We start from the raw sequence: 18,856 nt of genomic DNA, 5'->3' as shown, positions 1-18,856 counted from the left end.
CGAAGGTCTGGAGTTCAAATCCCAGCAACCACATGGTGGCTCATAACCATCCGTAACAAGAACTGACGCTCTCTTCTGGAGTGTCTGAAGACAGCTACAGTGTACTTACATATAATAAATAAATAAATTTTTTTTAAAAAAAAGGAAAGAAAGAAAGAAAGAAAGAAAGAAAGAAAGAAAGAAAGAAAGAAAGAAAGAAAGAAAGAAAGAAAGAAAGAAAGAGAAGGAGAAGGGGGGTCCAGAAGGGTACTATCCAATTCCATATTGGACTGTGGATGATCCACTGGCCAGAGCCATCAAGCTGTTTCTTGACAGTTTTTTTTTTTTTTAGAGATCCCTCTTGAATGTTGGATCTTATCTTTCACTAAACCTGACTTATCTTTCACTAAACCTGAAGCAAAGCCTACCTCTCCCTCCTGTGAGTAAATCTTCATGATTTTAGCACTACAGCTGGCGGTGAGTCGGTTTGGCCCTGGATGGTAAGGATGAGCCACCCACTGGAGATCCCGAATGAACCTAGAGGAAAACTCACAGTAATAGCTAGGGAATTGCCGCCACTCCCGTGGCCATATCCAGGACTCGGAGTAGGATACATCTGAGCTGGTTTGTCATGCTGTGCTTCCATAAACCCTGTGACAGGAACTGCCAAGGGCTTGTCACCGGATCACCCCTAGTTTTGGGAAAAGGAGCACCAGGGCACATGTCCCAGACCACCCAGCGAGTAGGCAGTGGGTGAGTCACGAGGATAACTGAGACATTACAAATGCTTGGGTCTTGAGGTTGGGTGATAATACTAAGGGGTTAAGGTATCAGTGCAGTTTGTGGAATCCAGTGTGCCCAACATCATGTTCCTGAGGCGTTAAAGCAGTCTGTAATACCAAAGAGAGAGAGAGATGGGAGAGACAAGGGGTGGTCGTGGAATTTGGCATAGAGCAATTAACTTGCAGCAAGGTGAGAGTCTAATCAGACAATAGGTGAGGCCGCAAGTGGTGGTTGTAAGGTTGACCCAAGAGGGACGGACACACAACCAACATTCTCCAAAGTGGTCAGGGAGAGTGTTATTCAATGGCTGATTCACTGAGGTTAAGGTTTGAACCGAGATGGTGTGACATGTGGTAGATCAATATTGTCAAAGGGTGATACTAGAGATATAAGGGCCTTTGAAGAGCATTGGATCACTACTAACATGTCTACACTTAGGGGTTGAGAGAGTGGGCTGTGTGCCCTCTGTATTTTGATCATACCTGACAGGCAGCTGTGATAAATTCTATAGTGAAGATTACCAACGACCCTTGTCTCCCATCTGGGATGCCATGGGTCCTTAATTAGGATATAGGAGAGTCCCTATTCTTCCTAAAAGGTAGAGTGCTGTGGTAGCTTAAAGAGGTAAGGTCCCATAGACTCATGCGTTTGAATGGTTGGTCATAGGGAGTGGTCCTGGGTGTGCCCTTGTGGGAGGAACTATGCCATTGTGGAGGCTGACCTTGAGGTCTTCTTATTTTCAAGCTAAGCCCAGTGACATAGTCTCCCTCTGCTGTCCGTGGATCAAGATGTATGCAGAAATCTCAGCTCCTTCTCCAGCACCATGTCGACTTGTATGCTGCCATGCTTCCTACCACAATGATAATAGACTAAACCTCTGAAACTGTAAGCCAGCCCCAATTAAATGTTTTCTTTTAAAGAGTTGCCCTGGTCATGGTGTCTCATCACAGCAATAAAACCCTAAGACAAATGCTTTACTGAATATGCATCATGTCGCCTACAGGACCAATAAGAGCAGCCTCCGTAAGTCTCTGGACAACGTCAAAAGAAATCTCTAGCTTGATCATAGAGAAAGGCCCAAGTCTTACAGACCCAGCAGAGCCACCTGCACTTTCAAAAAACACAGACTCCAGAAGAGGGCATCAGATCTTTTTACAGATGGTTATGAGCCACAATGTGGTTGCTGGGATTTGAACTCTGGACCTTTGGAAGAGCAGTCCGGTGCTCTTACCCACTGAGCCATCTCACCAGCCCCAAATCTTACAACTTTTTTAAAAAAGATTTATTTATTTATTATATGTAAGTACACTATAGCTGTCTTCAGACACTCTAGAAGAGGGTGTCAGATCTTACCCACTGCATCATCTCACCAGCCCAATCTTACAACTTTTAAGATGACATTTATACTTTAACAAAAATTTTAGAGCTGGGCAGTGGTGGCGCATGCCTTTAATCCCAGCACTTGGGAGGCAGGCAGATTTCTGAGTTCGAGGCCAGCCTGGTCTACAAAGTGAGTTCCAGGACAGCCAGGACTACACAGGGATACCCTGTCTCGAAAAAACAAAACAAAACAAAACAAAAACAATTTTAGAGCACTAAACTAAAATCACAGGAATATGAGGTGAGCTGAGCCAGGCAGTGGTGGTTAACACCTTTAATCTCAATGTTCAGGAGGCAGAGGTTGGTGGACCTTTGAATTTGAGGCCAGACTGTGTGCAGAATGAGTTCCAGGACAGCCAAGGCTACACAGAGAAACCCTGTCTCNAAAAAAAAAAAAAAAAAAAAAAAAAGGGCTGGGGAGATGGTTCAGCAGTTAAGAGCACTGACTGCTTGCTCTTCCAGAGGTCCTGAGTTCAATTCCCAGCAACCATATGGTGGCTCACAACCATCTGTAAAGAGATCTGATGCCCTCTTCTGGTGTGTCTGAAGACAGCTACAGCGTTTTCATATAAGTAAAATAAATAAATAAATAAACAAACAAAGAAGTCTGAGATGAGCAGCAGTTGTTCCCACTGTGACTATTGTTTTATTTTTTATTTTATCTTGCTTTCCTTTTTCTCTCACATAGACAAGTGGCTCGCCCGATATGGGACAGAAATTTTGGAGGAAACATAAAAACAAGCATGGTTCTAGCAGAGCCCATGGAATAGTTTAGAATACCTGGTGTGCCTGGTGCCCGACGCCAGAAGAGGTCGTGGATCCCTTGGAAATGGAGTTACAGATGGTTGGGAGCCACCATGTGGGTGCTGGGCACCAAACCTGGGTACTGTAAGAGCTGAACCATCTCTCCAGCCCTTAATCCCCTTTGACATGCATCTGGTAATGACATTGGCGAGCCGAGTGGACTAGTTTCTTAGTGTGTTCCAACATCATGTCCCAGTCCTCGGGTACTTTACAAGTCCTTGCAGAGCCCCACTGTAGTGAAGGGGTGTAGTGAGGTGCAGAAGAGACACAGAGGAAGTAAGAAAAGCCCATAAGCCAAAGGTGTAGTTGGATAGAGGCTGTGGGTGGCGACCCTTTCTAGCGCTGTTAAATAATGGCGCTGTCCTAGGCTAGAGCATAGAACAGCACTGTGCTAGAATGTGGCACTGGGAGTAAATTCTGCGAAACATAATCAAGTAATCAAGGGAAGGCTCTGAGATGGAAATGGAGCATTTCCAGTTTCTGGCTCCACTGTTTGCCCAACTTGTGCCAACGCTTAGTAAATCTTCAGGCGCCCCCTGGCGGCCACCGGGACCGCGCAGCTCGTCATGGGGCGGAGGAGGAAGCCGAGGTGCAGGAAGGTGAGGAATTCAAAGGCTCGCAGAGTCGGAGACACATTTTTATTTCCCCAAATCCTCCACACATACCTGCCCCCCCCCCCAAGTGTGCTCGCCACGTCGGTCCTTCAAGTCTCCGGGGGATGAAAACCTCACCTAAGCAAGGCGGCCAACTTATGTAGAGCCCGTGCCGGAAGCGTGGCGACGCCGCCGAAGCGGAAGCTGCAGGTGCATTGTGGGAAGCCTTTCAGTGGTCCACAAGCGGCCGGGTTCGAGACCCTACAGCCTAACCGAAAAGGGCTGGATCCGGACGGGTGTCAGACCCTAGAGAACTCAGAAGGGATGCGCAGGAAACTGGAGGGTTGTTTTGTTTTGTTTTGCCCAAGAGCATCTCTCAGCCGCTCACAGCCGCTAAGGAATCTCAGGCTGCCCGAGTCCTCCAGCGGGAGCGAGAGTCCCGGCTCTATGACCCTCGAGCCATCGAGGCGGGCCTCTCTACCCCGCCTGGTGAGGCTGCGCATGCGCGGGAGCTGAAGCACCGGAAAGATGGCGGAGGAAGGGTGAGTGTGTCTTCGGATCTCTCTGGTGGGGCTTTGCGGATCCGGTGCCATCCTTTATGTTTTTACCCTGGTGATACAAAAGGAGACTGCGGGCTGTGGGAAGGAAAGAAAAGGGCTCCATCGTCTGCGGCCAAGGTGGGGGCCGGGATGCTGTGGGGCTCCGCGACCGTGGATCGGGGCGACTTGGGAGGCAGCGAGGCGAGGAAGTGAGGTTCGGAGGGGCGAGTGGCTGCCGAGCGCATGGTTGAGGTCGCTCGGCGCGGCTGTCATGTTTTTCACAGTCTGATGCACACGTGCAGTGTACTTAGGTCGCACCCCCTCCCCCGTCATCTCCGCTTCCCCTCCTGATGTCCTGTCTCCCCACCTCACCCTAGCCCGACTTCATGCCTCTTTTTGGTGCATCTGTGATGGCCCCAACCCTTTCTGGACTCGAATTTCCTTGCCGCTAGTGACTGTGATAGGCTTCCGTTGCTAAAGCTCCACGGACCAAAACGAACATAGAGACCGAAGGCTGGGAAACTGATTTTTTTTTTTAAGGCTTTCGGGACCGGTGAGCCTTACAGGTCCACGGTGAAGACCAGGATCTCGAATTGGTTTGGAAAGCCACCGAATGTTGGTTTAGTGATTTTTTTTTTTTTTTCACTTTCGTTGATGTCAATTTTTCCTTCATCAGGGAGAGAAAAAAGATTCCTTTGGTTCCAGAAAATCTCCTGAAAAAGAGGAAGGCTTACCAAGCCCTCAAAGCCACTCAGGCAAAGCAGGCACTCTTGGCAAAGAGAGAGGTAATTCTGGGGTGGGGGAGGGGTGCGAGGGATTTTAGGTTTTTTAGGGGATGGATTTTAGTAAGATCCCTTACCAGTTTCTCCCTCACAGTCCTCCATTTAGCAAATACTTACTCAGCATCTTTCTGTGAGCAAAATGCTAGACCAGCATTTAAGGAAAAGTGAGGACATTTTTTGAATTCAAATTAAGTGGCAAGCAGGGGTGGTGGGGTGGTGGTGACTTCACGCCTTTAATCCCAGCACTTGGGAGGCAGAGGCAGGCGGATTTCTTGAGTTCGAGGCCAGCCTGGTCTACAGAGTGAGTTCCAGGACAGCCAGGGCTACACAGAGAAACCCTGTCTTGGAAAAAAAAAGTGGTAAAACACCAAATTTGTCAGGAAAAAAAATAGATTGTTTTTAAAATGTTTTGTTGTGTTTTGTTTGTTTCTTAGACAGGGTCTATACATATGGTCTGGAATACTGTGTGACCAGGCTGGCCTCAAACTAACAGATCAGCCTACTTTGGCCTCTAGAATGCTGCGATTAGCTTGCTAACTGTGGCACACTTATCATTTGAGCATTCTAGAAGGTTGAGAGAGGAAAATGGAGAGTCTGGCTGTATAGTGAGAACCCGTCTCAAACCAAAAGTATCCCAACAACTTTTAAAGTTTATTTAGAATCGTGTGTATGTGTAGATTGTGCACACAGTATATACAGGATTTTTGAACAAAAAGAGCAGAAAACCCTCTTGTATTTAATTATGCCTAATATAGTGTTGGGTTTACTGAACACTTGTATTAAATGTCACCAGCATGAGGTTACCACCAACTTCTCCTCATGTCTTAAGTTTTCTCACTCCATCTTGGCTTCCTCATATGCCCACCTTTGCAGAACACAGGAGATGAGCTCTCTTACTTATGGTTCCTGGGTTAACTGTGGAGGGGAAGAAATGGTGATGTATATCTTCTCTGCCACAGAGAAAAGGGAAACAATTCAGGTTCAGACGACTAGAATCTTTCGTGCATGATTCCTGGCGGCAGCAACGTGACAAAGTGCGTGTCCAGCGACTGGAGGTGAAGCCTCGTGCTTTGGAGGTGCCTGATAAACATTCCTTGGCCTTCGTTATACGCATGGAAAGGTACAATACCAGGGTGTTTTCAGAGTTCTGGAATAGGTAAACTTCTGGTTCAACTTCCGATGTCTCTGTAGGGAGAGAAAGCCTAACCTACGACAGCAGACTGATAGGGTTCGGGATTAGGACCCGGGTGACATAGGGACACTCAGGGCGAAGATGGGGCTCTGTTTTTGTTTTTGTTTTGTTTTGTTTTTTAAGATTTATTTATTTATTTATTTTGGTTTTTCGGAGACAGGCTTTCTCTGTATAGCCCTGACTGTCCTGGAACTCACTTGGTAGACCAGGCTGGCCTCGAACTCAGAAATCCACCTGCCTCTACGTCCCGAGTGCTGGGATTAAAGGTGTGCACCACCACGCCCAGCTTTAAGATTTATTTATTTTATTTATATGAGTACACTGTAGCTGTCTTCAGACACACCAGAAGAGGGCATTAGATCCCATTACAGATGGTTGTGAGCCACCATGCTGTTGTTGGGAATTGAACTCAACCTCTGGAAGGACAGTCAGTGCTCTTAAGCCCCCTAGTGATACCCTTTCTAAAGTAGTAACCGCAGCTTGACACAAGACATGAAAGCAGGCCAGGCATTGTGCCACATGCCTTTAAACCCAGCACTGAAGCTCTTAGGCTCCATTGCCCTCAGCCGTGAGCCTCTTGGTAGAAAAGCTCTGAGTTTGAAACTTCTGGCCGGGCGTGATGGCGCACAACTTTAATCCCAGCACTCGGGAGGCAGAGGCAGGCAGATTTCTGAGTTCGAGGCCAGCCTGGTCTACAGAGTGAGTTCCAGGACAGCCAGGACCATGCAGAGAAACCCTGTCTCGAAAAACCAAACAACAAAAAAAAAAAAAAAAGAAAGAAAGAAAAAGAAACTTCTGAGCTCTGTTCTCTTCAAGCTTCCTGGACTGGACTTTCCTGACTTTGATGGCAGACTTGGATCTGCTGTGAATATGTTCCATGCTTTCACTACCCACCCACTGAAGTAATTTGGCTTGCATAGGTAGACATACCTGTCCATATAGCCTACCATGTCCACTGTCCCCCAACACTGCTCCCCACCAATCCATCATTCAGGAACTGTCCTGTTGCACTCAGGGATTGCTCCACAAAATGGGACATGGTCTGTTTCCACTCTGCCTCCCACAACACTGAGCTCCGAGGTGAATTCTGTGTACCCAGTGAACACTAGCATTTCAGAATTGCTTGTAAACAGACAGCATGGACTGGGGTCAGACACTTTGACTGTTGGTTTCAGGATTGAAGGAGTGAGTTCATTGGTAAAGAGCACCATCATGAATCTTGACCTGAAGAAATTGTTCAGTGGCGTCTTTGTCAAGGTCACCCCTCAGAGTGTAAGAATGCTGCGCACTGTGGAGCCTTATGTGACCTGGGGGTGAGTGCCATTTTCCATGTGGATTCCCTGGTACTCAAGAGTGTAAAGCACATACACAGGGTGTTGTTTTCTAAGGTTCATGCTGTGTGTTGGGCATTTTGCTGAGGCTAGTCACCAGAAATAAAGAACCCTGGGACCTGGGGGGCACAGGGGATGCTGATAATGGCCCTAGAGTTGTGAGCTTATTCAGTTGTAGGTTATGACGAGGTAAAATGAAGGAGAACAATAGGGGGTTCATGTAATGCTTGATGCCGTGTAGTAGTGACCTTTTTGGGGGATGGTGGCTCACACCTACACCCCAGCATCGGGAGGAGGCCTGAGCTGTGCCGCTGCCAGACTTTCTCAAAGAACGATTTTAGTACCAAGCATGCTGCCTGGGCTAGCAGTCCCTGTACACCAAAGGCTGAGGCTGAAGGATTGCTGCAAGTTTGAGGCCAGCATAGGCTATGAAAATAAGACCTGATCTAAAAAAATATCTAAATTTCTAATTATATACTCAAGCTCGTGCTGGGATTTTCAGTTGGCTGTTGGTTGGCTCACCTCCGACTCCTGTACAGCTCAGGACCCTCCAGCCTCAGTGTCTAGAGTTGCAGGCATGAGCCGCTTTGCTTTTTGGCTATCCTGTCAGTTGGGTCTCCCAGTAGTCTGCTCCCTGCTTGTGGGAGGATCCTGTACCTCTCTTCTCAGCCAGTTCTTAGTGTCCCTGTTGTGCCTTATGTAGATTTCCAAATCTGAAGTCTGTCCGGGAACTCATCTTGAAACGTGGACAAGCAAGGATTAACAATAAGACAGTCCCTCTGACGGACAACACGGTGATCGAGGAGCACCTGGGTGAGCGCCGCGGCCTGGGCTTGGTGGCTGGGATCCAGGGTATATGCTTGGACCTGACAGTCCCAGCCTATTGGGGGGAAAACCCTTTATACTGGCTAGGTGGTGAACACAGGAATCTACACCCCCTTGTTTTTCAGGGAGATTTGGTGTCATTTGCCTGGAAGACCTCATCCATGAAATTGCCTTTCCTGGGAAGCATTTCCAGGAGGTCTCTTCGTTCCTGTGCCCTTTCCAGCTCTCTGTGGCCCGCCATGCTACCAAGAACAGAGTGGGCTTCCTCAAAGAGATGGGCTCACCCGGCTACCGGGGAGAACGGATCAATCAGCTCATTCGGCAGCTCAACTAGAGCAGGAGAGGTGAGGCGAGTGTGCTGACTGCCACCGGCTAAGAAGGGGTGTCTGGGAGGGAGAAAGAAACAGCTCAGAGTCAAGTGCTGGGTCCGAGCTGGCAGCCTGTGCCCTGCTCCAGACACTGCCAGCCTGCTCGCTGTTCTGCTTGAGTTTTTTTAACTTTGCAAAAGAATTTAGAGATCTGCCTGCCTCTGTTAAGCACAGACAGTGAGCTTGTGGGACCTGGTCCTGAAATGACCATTTCTATCATTTCTATCACACCTGGGTCTAACCTTGCTCTGTCCCAAGTCAACCCTGGACTCGGGAATCTATCTGCATAAACAGCAACAGGAACAGCAACACTTGCCTGGGTGGGATCTTATGTGATCACCACTCCCTAAATCTCTTTATCTCTTTGTTTAGTATCTTTCTAACAGATAAGCTGGCTCACAGCACAGCTGTTTCTATTCCTTTAGATTTTTTTGTTTGTTTGTTGTTTTTTGTTTTTTCAAGACAGGGTTTCTCTGTGTAGCCCTGGCTGTCCTGGAACTCACTTTGTAGACCAGGCTGGCCTTGAACTCAGAAATCGCCTGCCTCTGCCTCCTGAGTGCTAGGATTAAAGATGAGCACCACCACACCCTGCTCCTTTAGATTTGTTAAGCTCCTCATATATGTAAGTGCACTGTAGCTGTCTTCAGACACACCAGAAGAGGGTGACATCTCATTACTGATGATTGTGAGCCACCATGTAGTTGCTGGGATTTGAACTCGGGACCTCTGGATCAGCAATCTGCTTTTTTTTTTTTTTTTAAGATTTATTTATTTATTGTATGTAAGAAACTGTAGCTGTCTTCAGACACACCAGGAGAGGGCATCAGATCTCATTACAGATGGTTGTGAGCTACCATGTGGTTGCTGGTATTTGAACTCAGGACCTTCAGAAGAGCAGTCAGTGCTCTTAACTGCTGAGCCATCTCCCCAGCCCAAAATTATAAATTTTTGAACCCGTGTTTTTAGAGCCCTTTTCCACAAACTTAAAGGCTGTCATGAATGTCCCAGCGTTTCCCTTTTTGCTGAGACATCAGCCATGCTTCACCCCCTAACACATGCTGACTGGTTATGGTGCAGGCATTAACGCTAACTGGGAGAGCATTCCTGAGGAGTGTAAGTCATTATACAAACATTATTACACAAACAGGCCCATAGCAGCCATCAACACTCACAGACACTCAAACCTGCTAGCCCTGTCCCAGGGGCAAGAGCCATGTCATTTTGTCCCCTACTGAGGTCATGCCACACCCAGCACTGGTGTAGGTCAGAGGGCACTTCTTTATTGGTTCTGAGAATCTTACTGGGTAGTCTTTGTGGCAAGCAGTCTTCCTCACTGAGCCATCTTGTTGGCACCTTGTCTGAACTTTGGTGGGCCATGCTTGTCAACTAGAAGTCCCTCTGCTCTGGAGAGCTAGTTAGCAGTTGACCCTAGCACTTGAAGAAGAGTTATTCCTGTGTGAAGACAGGGACAAGCCTGTGTGTTGACCTGTTGGGAAGGGACAGTGCCTGATGCAGTTAGGTCACAGGCTAGGAAATGTCTGTGCTGCTATGGGTTTTTAGCCCGTAGTGGAGGAGAAATCCCGTCAGAAACTGATTTCAGAAGGACTGCGGGCTGGTTACCTGTGGTGTTGAAGAATCTGGAACACTGTCGCTGTTCTCGCAGACCCCGGTTGAGATTGGTTTGTTGACACAGCTGTTTTCCTTCCTTAGGTTTTCCAAAAGCACCCATGGGAAGTGTTTTTGTTGTTTATAATTATCAAGTATCTTCAGAGAAGATGATTTTCTGCCTTCAGAGACTGAAGGAGCCTGGAGAATGACAGGAAGGAGGGAGCATCGGAGCCGCTTACCACAGCCCAGTCCATGGAAAGGGACGATCTCCCTCATTGGCTGCCTGTCTCTGAACTCAACACAAGCGTGGGGGAAGACTTACCCTGCTCACCCTGCCTTGTAGGTGTTTAATGTTGGGTGGGCAGCTAGCCCAAACCTCCCTCCCACCCCTCCAAGACTCAAAGCAGTGGACCAGACCAAGGAGTACACGTGATTCTCGACCAAGAGGGTCCTGGTTTTCCTTTTTATTTTTGTCAGGGTAGGTGGCTTTGTGTTTGCTTTGTTGGAGGCAGGTGTCCCTGTTGGCCCTCGCTGGCCTTAAACGCCACAGCAGTCCTGCCTCCTCCTCCTAGGTGCTGGGATTATAGGTGTACACGCCTGGGGATTTGTTCCCCAGAAAAGGCAGTTAGAAAGGCGACCACGCCCATGCTTGGTCTTGTGGTGAAAGGCCAGGTTGCAACTGCACTGTCTGCTTTGGACTCTCAGGCTTGCTGTCCCTGGGTCAGTGTAACATCATTTGTGCCCTGACCTGCAGTGACAGTCCTTCCTGTAGCTCAGGGTTTAGGAAGGAGAATCCCTGTGCTAGAAAAACATGCACGCACACATCCATACACTGTGCTTGACTCCATGACAATGACACACACCCTCTTAGCACCTAGAAGTGTTTGTGAGGGCAGCCTGCTTTTTTATGCACATTGGTCTGTTAAGATAGTCCCATTCGCCCTGCGTGGTGGCGTGTGCCTTTAATCACAGCACTCTAGAGGCAGAGGCAGGCAGATTTCTGAGTTCTAGTACAGCCAGGGCTACACAGAGAAATCCTGTCTCAGAAAAAAAAAAAAAAGGCTATTTGCATTCTGTGCTACAAGAGGGGACTGAAGTTTAACCACTTGTCTTCTATTAAGAACTAGTGTTTGGCTGGGCCTGGTGGTGTATACCTTTAGTCACAGTGCTTGGGAGGCAGAGGCAGGCAAGCCTGCTCTACAGAGTTCCAGGAAACCCAGGGCTACACATAGAGAAAATGTTAAAGACGAAAAGCCGGACAGTGGTGGTGCACACCTTTAATCCCAGCACTTTGGAGGCAGAGGCAGGTGGATTTCTGGGTTCGAGGCCAATCTGGTCAACGCATTGAGTTCCATGACAGTCAGGGCTATACAGAGAAAGCCTGTCTCAAAAAAAAAAAACAAAGCACACACCACTACACATAGCTTCTTTAAAAAAAAAAAAAAAAAAAAAAAGTGCCTCAGAACATGCCAATGACAAGGCTAGTGGTTCCAGAGAAAAGCTGCCTGGGATCAGTGTTCACTACTGTAGAGCATTGAGAAATGAGGTGGCCAAAAAGTGCATCGCAATCTTGGACAAACAGTCATGGCTATCTAACATTCTGGGATCTAAGCCCTGCATCTTCCCAAGTCGGGGAGCATGGTAGTGCTGGAGTGCTTGCCTATGGTGAGAGAGGCCTGCGTGAGCTGAGCTGAGGCTTCCATTTCTGGCTTGCTTGGAATTTGAAGCAAGTTTTTTTTCTATATAGTAAAAGATTGTTTTTAAGGTTTTTGTGTGTGAGTATATGCCATCGGTGTGGGTCCCAAAGTAGCCAGGAATTGTCGCACACCCTGTAGCTAGAGTTACTGGGAAATGCAGGCTCAGAGGTGGAGGCTGGGACCAATTGTAGACCCTCTGGTGGTGCACTTGGCTTGTGCCGGCAGCCCCAAAGGTGATGGCTTATTGTGAGCCTGGGTAAAGATGCTTGCCCAGCAGACCATGAATTCAAGGCTTGCTTAAGTAACACCAAGTCTTAGGCCAGCCAGGGTTACAAAGACTCAAGAGAAACAAGGGGTGCTGCCCTCTGTGAGTTAACACCCCCCCAAACAAGAATGGGGTTTTCCATATTGCTGGAGATGAGCCAGGTCTATGAGGACCTTGACTGCATGGATAGACACACATTCTGGCAGCTCATATACTGCCATCTGGGTTCTGTAGGCTATGGAGAAGCAGCCACTGAGCCCGTTTGAAGGACTGCTGACAAGCTTGGTGTGGTGTCACTATGGAGGCACAGGACCCCAACTCCAAAAACACTCGAGGGGGCCCAAGGTGGGCTCTGGTTAAAAGTTCACCCAGTCCCCTGGGCATCTAGCACCCGGTTTCACAAGTCCTGCGGGGAGGAAAAGGAGAGCACCCGATGCTCCTTCAGAAATGCTGGGTTTGATACTAGTTTCAGCCTTGGAGATGGCTCAGTGGGTAGGTAAGGTACCTGCTATCAAGCCAGAGCTTAACGGGGGTCAGGTGCATGATGGGAGGAGAAGGCCAACTCCCAGACTGCCTCTGCTTGCACTACCTGACTTGGTTCCAAGAATCAGGGTTTTTTAGGATTTTATGTATCCAAGTACACTGATACCAGAAGAGGGCGTCAGATCCCATTACAAATGTGAGTCTCCTTGTTTGTTGGGAACTGAACCTTGATCCTCTGGAAGAGCAGTCAGTGCTCTTAACCACAGAGCCCTCTCTCCAACCCCCAAGAACCAGGATTTCTATGTATCACTCTGGGAAGGAACGTTTCCATCAAACCCAAACGACTGCAAAGTTAGAAATGGCTTTTGGATATCAGTTTATCGTTATCAGAACAAGCAGATCCAGGAGGTTGTGCCCTCTTACGGTGACAAGGGAACTTATTTCCGTTACACAAAGGGACTAGAACACAGTATGGAGTTGGACTGCTGGCCTGGTTGAGATAGGTCATGGCAGATGCAGAAAGATAAAGGCAGCAAGTGTCCAGACTCAAGTTCCTGTAGGACTCAGTCACACCCTCCGGATCTCCGCTCCCAAACACCTCGAGCATCAGGAAGTCCTTGGGCCTCCGTCGAGCTGGGCGGCTGAGCTGCTCCGGGACGGCTCCTCGACGGCCGGAGGCTGCGTCCTCGTGTCTAGGGCGATGGTGCGGGATGAGGCCATCGAGCCCGCGTCTTCCCAAGGCTTGGGCCTCCGAGGGAGCAGAGACGCGGTGGGTTCCCCGTGGGTCGCACTGATGTGGCGTTTCTCCAGGCCCGGGAGCTCCTGGCCCTTCTGGACCAGGTGCAGGAGCTCCGCCAGGGTCACCGAGGCAGGAGCGGGCTCGGCAGACGCCAGTGCTCCGCTCGGGCTGGAGACACCGCCACGCTGGTCCATGTCCCACCACCACCTCACCCCCCGGGTCACAAGCACTTCCGGGTGGAGTGGGAGCAACCACCTTCGCGGAAAGTGCAGGGGAGGCCAAACACCGTATCAAGGTCCAGTGTGGACCTCCAGAACCCGGGCTATTTGTGCAGAAGCTGTAGCCCCGGTTACCCTCCAGCTCTCATTCCACAACGTGAGATGTGCTGCGGGCCGGAGGTGCGGGGTGGAGAAGTGTGTGCAGAGTGAGCCAAAAGGTGAAGTTTTGCACCCAGTGAGACATTTGTGAGGAGGCAAGGCTGTAACAAAAGCACCTCCCTTTGGCAGGAGTAGATGCGCACGCAGGATGCGCGCAGGACCGGGAGGGTCTTCTTGATTTTTTTTTTTTCTTTTTTGCTTTGTTTGTTTGTTTGTTTGTTTTGAGCCTCGCGCTACAGTCCAGACTGTGATTCTGTATGCTTTTCCCAAGCAAGCAAGCGCTCGTCACATTTGTTAATTGTGGTACTAAGGATCAAATCCCTGTTTTGTTGATGTTGTTGGTTTTGTTTTGTTTTGTTTTGTTTTATTTTGCTGTTGTTTGGGACTTGTAGTCGATTTTGGTTTGAGGCAAGGATTCAACATCTCCTGATGTCTGCTGCGCTACACCTCCCAACTCTGATGTTCAGATTTGTGTATCAAAGCTAGCCTGACAAGATACAGTGGCCCATGCTTGTATTATCATATGCTCGGGCCATAGAGCCAGCCTGAGTTACACACTGAAACATATAAGTATATAATAAATAGCTTGATCTGACACGGATCAAGAAATCAGTAAGTAAAGCATACTTTGCATAATGTTAAAAGCACACAGCGCCGGGCATTATGGGAATGGGGATAAAGTTCAATAGTCCTACCTGCTGAGCCATCGCACCCACTTTTTGGGTTTCTTGGGGTGGTTTACAGCGATGGGTAAACATGCTGTGTGCTTTTTTTTTTTTTTTTTTGGTTTTTCGAGACAGGGTTTCTCTGTATAGCCCTGGTGGTGTGCCACCACGCTGGGCATCAAGGACTCTTGTACCCAAGGCTGACTTTGAACTCACATATAGTCTGTGTGTGTGTCTGTGTTTCTGTACGCGCGCACATGTTTCTGTGTGTGTGGGCGCATGCGAACCTGACTGCGGATCCTGGTCTCTGCCTTCGAAAGGGCAGAAGTAGGCAGACCGGCACATCCAGCTGGCATTTACCTGGGTTTGTGGGAATTCAAATTCTGACCCTCGCATCTGCACGGCAGGCACTAACTGCTGACCGTTCCCAACCCCAGCTTTGAACTCCTGGCCCTCCACCTCCGCCAGTGCTGGGATTACAGGTATTACTGGACACCACCATGTCCAGTTTTGTATGGTGCCGGGAATGGAGCACAGGAGTTTGTATGTATTAGCCAAGCACTCTACCAACTGAGGTCCATCTGCAGCCCCACTTGCATATTTTTCCTTATGCAATGCTGAACCATATTGCAGAACTCTGAGAAGTAATTTCTTCTTTTCTTTTTTTTGGGGGGGGAACTGAGGGTTGAACCCTGGGCCTTGCCCATTCTACGCAAGTACTCTATCACTGGGGTGTATCCCGAGAACAATTTCTTTTCCTTATAAATTAATTGCCTGGTGTGTGGGATTCTGCCATAGCGCCAGAAGGTGGAGTGATTTCCGTAACTGTCACCTGGAGGCATCTCGGTGCAAGCCTTGGCGCCGAGCATGTGGCTGTGCACACTGCCCAGTGCTGGGACAAAGGTCACAGGAGTGAGGCTATGAGGATTTCACTCTGTCATTTTACAGAAATAGTAGAACGCAGCTAGTGGTGTCACGTGGTTTCCGTGTTACAGGTAAAAGAAGGAGTCTGTGAATTACAATGATTTTTTTATTATATTTTATTTTTTATTTTTTATTTTTTGGTTTTTCGAAACAGGGTTTCTCTGTATAGCCCTGACTGTCCTGGAACTCACTTTGTAGACCAGGCTGGCCTCGAACTCAGAAATCCGTCTGACTCTGCCTCCTAAGTGCTGGGAGTGCGCCACCACTGCCCGGCAAAATACAATGATTTTTAAGTGTATTTGATTCAGGCCTGCATCCAATTCCCACCTCAAACTTTGGGGGCCATTTCTCTCTCTTCTCTCTTCTCTTCTCCTTGGTTTTTTTTTTTTTTTTAAGATTTATTTATTTAATATACACTGTATAATTTATTGTACACTGTAGTTGTCTTCAGACACTCCAGAGGAGGGCACCAGATCTCCTTACAGATGGTTGTGAGCCACCATGTGGTTGCTGGGATTGAACTCAGGATCTTCAGAAGAGCAGTCAGTGCTCTTAACTGCTGAGCCATCTCTCCAGCCCTCTCTTCTCTTCTCTTCTCTTCTCTTCTCTTCTCTTCTCTTCTCTTCTCTTCTCTTCTCTTCTCTTCTCTTCTCTTCTCTTCTCTTCTTTTTCAGACAGGGTTTCTCCATTTAACAGCCCACACTGGCCTTGAAATCATAGAAATCTGTCTGCCTCTGCTCCCGAGGGTGGGATCAAAGGTGTGTACTACCACAGCCCAGCTTATCTTTTTTATTTTTCCCCCTTTCTTTCTTTCTTTCTTTCTTTCTTTCTTTCTTTCTTTCTTTCTTTCTTTCTTTCTTATTTATTTATTATTATTGTTTTGTTTTGTTTTTCAAGACAGGGTTTCTCTGTGTAGCCCTGGCTGTCCTGGAACTCACTCTGTAGACCAAGCTGACCTCGAACTCAGAAATCCACCTGCCTCTGCCTCCCAAGTGCTGGGATTAAAGGCATGTGCCACCACTGCCCGACCCCCCTTTATTTTAATTTTATTATGTGTCTGTGTACCATGTGCATGCAGTACTGCCAAAGGCCAGAAGAGAGCAACAGAACCCTTGGTTCTGCTTTCATGTCGGTGTTGGGCTTTGACTTCTCTGGTCTTCTGGAATCACTGAGCCATCTTCCCAGCCTGGAGGGCACTATTGAGGGTCCCCAGTGAGCTCTCCTGTAGCCCCTGCAGCTGTCTCTGCATCCTGGTTCATCCAAATTCCCGGACCTGACAGAGTCAGTGCAGCTCTTGTGCCTTCTAGCTTCTGGGTCTGGTCAGGCTGGGAGAGAGCAGCAGCAGGATAGATGAGAAGGATTTGGCAGGTTTCATTCTGTCTCCCCTCTTCAGGATCACGTCAGCCGCGGTCCCCCCACACAGCCCTCTGGTTTAAGGGCTCTGACACGACTCCCTTCTCACTCAGGTGCTACGTTGCCTTCTGGGGACCCCCTTGCCCTTGCCCACACTCTGTCCGTGGACTCTACTAAATTCTCCTTAGACTTTCCAGTGTCGTTGAACCATTCTTTCCCGCCCTCCCTTACTAACACTAGAAGTGGTTCCTCCCAGGAGCAGACAGAACAGAGGGTCAGGGTTAAACCTCCCACGCTGTGCTAGGGGACATGCATGTGACTGGTAATCCCCTTCTGTGCGAGGAGATCGTGGATAGATGGTGTGCCGAGCTCTGCCTTGTTGCTTGTTCTTGTTCCATACGGAAACACAAGGGTCCTCAACATCTGACAGAAGGGGAGGATGCACCTTGAGGGTAGCTTGGATTGACACCCTGGTTGAAGGCTGGCCTTGAGACATCACCCTGAGATCGCCAAGTTCCAGGACTGATTAAACACTCAGCCCTTCTTTTCTTTTCTTTTCTTTTCTTTTCTTTTCTTTTCTTTTCTTTTCTTTTCTTTTCTTTTCTTTTCTTTTTTTTCAAAACATGGTTTCTCTGTGTATCCCTGGCTGTCCTGGAACTCACTTTGTAGACCAGGCTGGCCTCGAACTCAGAAATCCGCCTACCTCTGCCTTCGAGTGCTGGGATTAAAGGCGTGCGCTACCACTGCCCAGCATTAGCCCTTCCTTTCTTATAGAATTTCATTTTGTAGTCCAGGAAGGCCTTGAACTTATCACCCACCTACCTTAGTTGCCTGATTCTGGTATGAACTCCCACACCTGGCCTTCCAGATGTCCTTTGCAAAAGTCAGAAAGGAAAGAGTTACTGAGTGGGCCAGGCGGAGCCAACCTGGTCTACAAAGTGAGTTCCAGGACAGCCAGGGCTATACAGAGAAACCCTGTCTCAAAAAACAAAACAAAACAAAACAAAAGAGTTACTGAGTGGACCTTGAGATGGGTCAGGGACATTATGTGTCTCTATCTATCTACCTATGATATCAGTGTAGAGCTATAGATATAGACATGCAGTGGCATAAACACCCACCTCGGCAAGGGGGGAAACAAGAAGCAAATTCTGGGTGTAAATTGTGTTCCGACTTCCATACATGCACTGTTGATGCACACACACACACACACACACACACACACACACACGCACGCACGCACACAAACTGTTAAACTGTGCTGGAGGTGTAGCTGAGTTAACAGAGCATTGGTGTGCATGAGGCCCACGAAGCCCTGAGTTCAGTCCCTAACCCCACATAAAGCCAAGCACAGCGGTGTGATCCACCCTGTAACTCCGATGCTTGGGAGATGGAGGCGTGAGGGTCAGAAGTTCAAGATGGTGAGAGGGCAGACTGGGCTCTGTGAGACCCTGCCTCAGAGAGGGAGATGGGGAGGAAGAGAGAGGGGAGGGAGGGGAGAACACAGGATGCTTGGAATGCAAGGTTATCCAAGTTCAGTTCCATGGATGCTCCATCCAAGACTTGGGATTTGCCATGTGGGCTCCAGCACCTGGAAGGGGCACTGATCTAGCCTGTTACTTTGGCTAATTAAAGCTGTAAAGTTTTACTAGCAACCCACAGTTGAGATGCTAGGACTCTGCTGGCATCCCGTGGAAGGAATCAGAATTTTTTGGAGATGAGAACGCTGGACTGGGTTTATCATATGAACTCTAGCCACCCTGGCGGTCACACAGTTAAAGGAGCCAGAAGACATTTCCAGAACTAAACCGTTAAAAAATGTATGGGTGAGCCAGGTGGGGTGGCTCATGCTTGTCATCCCAGCACATGGGAGTTAGGACAAGAGTAGTCTAAGGCCAACCTGGGCTACTTAGCAAGATAGGAGGGGGGGGGGCTGGTGAGATGGCTCAGTGGGTAAGAGCACCCGACTACTCTTCCGAAGGTCCGGAGATCAAATCCCAGCAACCACATGGTGGCTCATAACCATCTGTAACAAGATCTGACGCCCTCTTCTGGAGTGTCTGAAGACAGCTATAGTGTACTTACATATAATAAATAAATAAATCTTAAAAAAAATAAAATAAAGAGTGGGCCAAAGGGAACAGCATTAACTGGAGATTGCCTAGACCA

The 18,856-nt window shown here is 48.4% G+C and overlaps 2 protein-coding genes across 2 annotated transcripts; one reads left to right on the top strand and one right to left on the bottom strand.

The window, feature by feature from the left end:
* The first annotated feature begins 4,039 nt into the window (after window positions 1–4,039).
* Window positions 4,040–10,570, top strand: Rpl7l1 (ribosomal protein L7 like 1). The gene is made up of 7 exons (XM_021218157.2): window positions 4,040–4,081; window positions 4,755–4,863; window positions 5,820–5,980; window positions 7,228–7,365; window positions 8,087–8,196; window positions 8,334–8,552; window positions 10,287–10,570. Exons 1-6 carry the CDS (start codon window positions 4,068–4,070, stop codon window positions 8,540–8,542), a joined length of 741 nt encoding a protein of 246 aa, XP_021073816.1. The 5' UTR covers window positions 4,040–4,067; the 3' UTR covers window positions 8,543–8,552; window positions 10,287–10,570.
* Window positions 10,571–12,930: 2,360 nt separating this feature from the next.
* C18H6orf226 (chromosome 18 C6orf226 homolog) lies at window positions 12,931–13,649 on the bottom strand (the record flags this gene model as incomplete). The annotated part of the gene is made up of 1 exon (XM_029531639.1): window positions 12,931–13,649. A coding segment is annotated over one exon (414 nt), but the record flags the coding sequence as incomplete, so codon positions are not given.
* Window positions 13,650–18,856: the final 5,207 nt, after the last annotated feature.

This window comes from Mus pahari, chromosome 18 (genome assembly GCF_900095145.1).
Source record: "Mus pahari chromosome 18, PAHARI_EIJ_v1.1, whole genome shotgun sequence".
In the NCBI taxonomy this organism is placed as follows: Eukaryota; Metazoa; Chordata; class Mammalia; order Rodentia; family Muridae; genus Mus; species Mus pahari.
Note: the sequence above shows the minus strand (reverse complement) of the source record. Positions and strands in the feature narration are given on the sequence as shown.